The sequence below is a fragment of the Lactuca serriola genome, chromosome 9, assembly GCF_051521515.1.
Source record: "Lactuca serriola cultivar US96UC23 chromosome 9, Lser_US96UC23_V15, whole genome shotgun sequence".
NCBI classification, from domain to species: Eukaryota; Viridiplantae; Streptophyta; class Magnoliopsida; order Asterales; family Asteraceae; genus Lactuca; species Lactuca serriola.
Window position 1 is genome coordinate 26,450,841 of NC_136416.1, and position 6,214 is coordinate 26,457,054.

At 31.6% G+C, this 6,214-nt stretch overlaps 1 protein-coding gene across 1 annotated transcript; it reads left to right on the top strand.

Moving 5' to 3' along the window:
• The first annotated feature begins 740 nt into the window (after positions 1-740).
• LOC145075461 (uncharacterized) lies at positions 741-1,589 on the top strand. The gene has a single exon (XM_079021702.1). It carries the CDS (start codon positions 741-743, stop codon positions 1,587-1,589), a length of 849 nt encoding a protein of 282 aa, XP_078877828.1.
• Positions 1,590-6,214: the final 4,625 nt, after the last annotated feature.

Sequence of the window (6,214 nt, forward strand, 5' to 3'; positions counted from 1 at the left end):
TGTACATAAAAACTACATATTTATATCGATGTTAAATTTCAAAACATTACATGATTGTTAAAAATAAATATTACATAATGACACAATCGTTTGATAACTTCCAAATTAGTACATGATCCAGTTTCTAAAACATTATTAACGTGTTTCTTCTCTCTTTCAATTTCCCAATATTTACTTTCCAATTTCAAATTTTAGTCAATATTTACTTTCCAATTTCATTTTTGTTCATATTATAACCCATATTTGCCAACCCATATGAGCTCTGTAACCCATTCTCGCCAAAATCTTTTTAAATTCACAACCCTTCCTTTCTTCTGTTCCCCACTCCAACTTCAAATTTTATTTTATTATAATTTAATTTAATCCCATTTTTTAAAGAAAAATATCGAACCTTCATCTTCATATAATCATCTCTTTTTCTTCTGATTTTTTAGCCTATTCTCTTGCTTCTGGAAAAGGGTATCTAACAAAGCTTTGTTCTTTTATGGTTTAAAATGTTTTCTGAGCATGTGAACTTCGGGTGAAAGGTCACCTTCCTTGGCTCTTTCTAAGTTTTTCTATCTTAAAAGATTCTCAATTTCTTTTTTCTTCGTTTTAAGTAATGGGTTTTTTTTTTCTCAATTATTTAGAAATTATGTTAAAAAAAACTTATGAGCTAAGTTCATATGGAGCTTGATTATTCAACTTAGTGTCGAAAATCTTGAAAAAAAGTTGAATCTTTTTGGAGTGTAAACAATAACATGGCATCCTTTAGTCGTTTAGGAATTGGTTTGAGTTTTCTCTTTGGATTTGTCCTCTTAGCTTTTGCCTTAGAGCTCTACTATCTTCTATGGTGGAAGAAGAGAAGACACGATATTGAAAACCAAAGCTCTCCTTCTTCTTCTTTTTCCAAATACACCCCTACTCACATCTCCTCTTGTTTCAAAAACCCTAATTCTTCAACAATCCCTGAAACCCAACAGAAAGATTTGCAGAATTCTTCTGATGAGAGTGAGAATCATGAAAAACAACAAGAGCCCACACAAAAAGATCCGCCATTGAAGGGTTTCGGTGAAGAAAGCATCGATCTTGAACTCATGAGGGTTCATAATTTATGTGGCCCTCCGAGGTTTCTTTTCACAATCAATGAAGAAACCAGTTTGGATATGGAATCAGAAGGTAGAAAGGGTTCAAGAACAGTAAGTTTGAGTGAGCTTCTTCGCACACCAGATACACCGATTTCGTCATCGCCATTGAAGAAGGCCACACAAGGTCCCAATTTGGAAGGTTATATGAATCCATTGTATGATTTTGACTCTAAGGATTTTGATTTCAACAAGATTAGATCTTCACCACCTCCCACGTTCAAATTCTTGAGAGACGCAGAGGAGAAATTATTGAGAAGATTGATGGAATTAGAATCTGAGAAAAGGGCGAGTTTAATCAAGAATCAAGATACACAAGAGAATGAGAAAGACAAAGATGGTAAATTTGTAATATTGGATGGTAATAAGGGCAAAAATGCAGAAGGGATTCATCATCAAATGTCTACGCCTTCACAGGTACTTCCATTGGCTTCTTCTCCATCAAAAAGAGGATCTGATATTTGATATTATTTTATTTCTTCTTCTTGTTCTTGTGTAATAGTTGAATTTACAGAAGATGTTCACATCCGATTCAACAATTAGGGTTTAGTTTTCAAATATATTTTTATTATGATTTTTTCCAATTTTGAAATTGGAAATTTGATAATCAGAGTAGTTTTGAAATTTTTAAAAAAGTGTAGCTAAAGCATGAACTTTTTGAGTGGAGTTAGGCTCTACTTAACTTCAAAAACAGAATTCGAATTTAATTAAATTTAAACTGAAAAAATGAGTCAATAAGTTTTATCAATTATAATCATGGTGCCATAATGTTATGCTCACTTGGATTATGATGCATGTTTAAGATTTATTTTTCTCTTGGAAGAAACAGAAAATGTTATAAATTAAAAATAAAATAATATATAAGACAAAAAGTTATAATTGAGTTATAAATGCACTTTGGCAACTTCGATGTTTGTTCTGATCCTACAATTAAGGGTTTGTTTTCCCTTGTTTAATGATGTTGGCACCAACAAAAATACACAGCGTCTAATTTAGGTTCTTAATTAAAAGATTTTGATCAAATTTATAAATCTGTGATCGATGTTCATAGTTCGTCTGTATTAAAAAAAAAATACTATTTTATGATGTGGCATGGCATTTTTTTGGAGTGCGTACTTGTGATTTTTGTTTCATAAAATATATTTATGATAGGTCTTTTCACTGATGTTTTTGTTTCTATTCAAAATGAATGAAATGATTTATTTCTGTTAAATGCTTTTTACAATTTGTTTTATATAATTTAAATAAAAATATTATTATTAAATAAAAATAGTCTCAAACCCCCCATCCCATCCCAAAAGCTTTTACTATTTTGGTTCACAACTCAATCCAACCCATTTTTTTTTATTAAAAAACTAAATTCTTCCTCTTTCATCTCAATAACTCAATTAAACTTAATCTTTTACTCAATTAAAAAAAGTATAAAAAAAATTAATCATGTATTTTGGTATCTTTTATTATTTATTTTTTTTACTTAAAATAAAAGACAACTACTAACAAAATTAGACCTAATTACAAAAGTTAATTTAACTCAACTAGTAAATACCCATTTTTTTTTATTAAAAAACTAAATTCTTCCTCTTTCATCTCAATAACTCAATTAAACTCAATCTTTTACTCAATTAAAAAAGTATAAAAAAAATTAATCATGTATTTTGGTATCTTTTATTATTTATTTTTTTTACTTAAAATAAATAAAAGACAGCTACTAACAAAATTAGACCTAATTACAAAAGTTAATTTAACTCAACTAGTAAATGATTGACACGTGGGGCGATCCTTGGTGAACTTGGATTGTGACTATAGCGTAGGTCACCAAAAGGAATTAGTTTTGATTTTCTTTTAATTTAAAATTGGTGAGCCGCTCACCCAAATCACCCCAATAGGAGTAGTCTGAGGGGCTATTTGGTAGAATCTGAATTTTTAAGAGGTCTGAATTTCTAAGAGGGTCTGAATTTTTAAGATCTAAACTTTTAACATGTTGTTTGATTGAAACCTCTGAATTGTAATCTAAACGATAAAAATGTTCATTTTATCCTTCTGTAGTTCTATATTATGCTAAATGACAAATGCATAATTGATAAAAATTACAAGTGATCATACAATAACCAAATTTAACATAAATTCTTTTAAATTCATTTTTTTTCAATCCATTGAAACATAAAAATCATACAATAAAACCAAATTAAATATAAATTCTTCCGAATTCACCTCTTTTAATCCATGAAAACATAAACATCATACAATAGCCAAATAAAAATACTTCTTTCAATCCATGTTCCAAATAAAAATACTTCTTTCAATCCATGTTGCAATTAGTGACATTGGAAAAAAAACACCACCACCAATCCCATATGCCTTGAAACCAAATCTACTTCCTACACACTTAAGAAACAACCATACAATTTATCACTCTTTTATCAACAAAAAATCAACCAAAGCTTTTCAGCACAAAAAAAAAAAAAAAAAATCATACCATAAGATGCTATCAGCACACAATTCCATTAGAACATCATCCATATCAGCAAGAAATTGTCCATTATCAACAGGTACACAAGTTAATTGATGATCCTAATAACAATTTTATCAAAATTTATACATACTTCAACATTTTAAGAGATTGAAATTGAAATTGATGATCCTAATAACAGTTTTATCAAAATATTTTAGAAGCAAAACATTCTGGAAAGAACAAATTCAACTCTTATTATCGAGTTTTAGGGCAAAGAAGAAGAAATCTTACCTGCAACTGGAAGGGTTTTCGACGGCAAAGTCATTGGTGGATGGAGCAACCCGTTATCTCGGATAAGAACAGAGCTAGTCTAGGGGATGGCGTTAGCGATCGAAGAGAGAAGATGTAGAGAAGTGTACAGTCGATTATGCACAGGGCCTGATAGGAGAGAGAAAGAACCGATTAGTGATGGGATGGAACTGTTCATTGTCGTCGGAGATGGCGGCGCAACAGAGGCGGTGGACGGCTGAGGCGGTGGCCGGCTGATGTCGGAGGGGATATCAGATGGTTACAGTCGTAAGATCGGAGATGCAGTGAGAAAGGGTGGGTCAACATTTGTGAAAGACGGAGAAGAGGAAAAGAGGTGGAGTACTAGGGCAAAAGAGGAATGTGCGTTGTTTTTTTAATTCAGACATGTCTTCATATCTGGAAAATTAAGAGGCATCTCATAAATTAAGAGGCATAAATTCAGATGTTACCAAACAGTCTGAATCTTAAAAATTAAGAGACTGCCTCTTAATTCTCCAATTAAGAGGCTACCAAACAAGGCCTAAGTAAGTGAATGTAAATGACCCAATCAATTGAGCATGGAAGAACAGGCCTGAGATCCGAGACCTGACATTAACAAATATCGAATTGGATGGAAAATTGATACTGAACACCAAAATGAACACACATTATCAGTAATCTGGTTTCCAATGCTAGCAGTGGTACCGAATCCAAAATTTCATGATTTTCGAGTACCGTAGACCGTCTCATATTAACATAAATGATGTCGGTTTGGGTCTGGAATTTCAATACTCTTGCTCACCCCTAATATTTTTCCTCGTAGCAAACGGCTCTTTGGTGATATAACCAAACTTTAATTATAATATTTTACTATTGGAGAGATTAACAATTTAGCTTGAAGCAACAGATAATCCTAACTAAATTGAAGGTTCTTTCGGTGAACCATTCCCCTCGGAAGATCATGTCGTCGGTGAATTGAAGGTGTAAAATTTCGGGTCATTTTTTTCACAAACAGACACCAAGAAAGAGGTTTTTTAGTTTTATTTTTATTTTAGAGTTTCAACAAACAACAAAAAGAATAAATAAAAATCGAAGGGTTGGCTTGCCTAACAGTTTTCCCTTAGGTAGCGTTTGTTGTGTGGTACATGATGGAACATAATAGAACTAGGACTCTTGAGAGGGTGTTTGGCGTTGATGGAAGAAGAACAATAAATAATTTTGACCAAGTCCAATGAGACTAATTCCTAAATTTTTAGTCTCACCCAAAAGGATGGAACTGAGCGGAACACGCATATTTTGTTTCTGGCAGATTTACTCTTCCGATATTGATCTCCTTTGTGTTTATCCTCATAATCACGTCTTAATAATAATATCACATTTTTTGTCTTTTCCTTCGACATCTTTGTTACGCCTTCTTCACAAATATCACGCAGTGCTTACTGTCGTCTTCTGTTCATGTGTATCATCAATAATCACACGTACGATTTTCTCTTTACTTAACTCAATGGAACTTTAGTTACCAATTTGTTTCAAATTGAGGCTTATTTATTTTATTGTATCTTGAGAATTACCAAAAGCTACGATTCTAATTAGTGGGATAAACTTAAACCTATTATTTTAATAAGATAGATAGCTAAAGCCACCGACTTTATATTTTTGGGAAAACGCTATTGATCTTTAGGCAATATTCTATAATTTTTATGTTTACCTCAATTTTTACATTGAACTATGTTGCAGAGTGTGTTAATTAGTATTCTACTAGCCCCTATAGTTCTTATCTTGACATCTAATTTAAGTTCATATAATCCTCTTGTGGCTTATAATGTAATTTTTATATTGACATAATGCAACTGCAGCTTATACATTTAATCCAATTGTATGCATGTAATTGTGTTTCAAGGAGAGATTTATATTAACATAAGTATTAGCATTTTTTGAATTTATGGAATTATAAACAATTTGTGGGAATCTTTTTATTAATTTTGAAATGATTCATGTTAAGTTAATTTTTTAGTCTTTTATGTACATAAGGACATTGGAAAATATGGTAACTTTTAGGTGTTGTTTGTTCATTTCTAGTTTTAACAAACATTTTATGGTAACTTGTTCCGTTCTGTTCCAGTTTTACCAAACGCTATATAAAAAATTAGTCCAATCCTTTTTAATCCTATTTTGTACAGTCATGTTCTGTTGAGTCCTGTCCAGTTCAGTTTTGTTGCCAAACGCTGCCTTAGGGAACTAGGTTGAGGGGTAGCCATTAATCACAATGAGATACGGGTCAAACATAGGTAAACTTAGATCCAAGATTGTCATTTCGGTTCGAAGCTTATTTGTTTGATGATGGAATCTA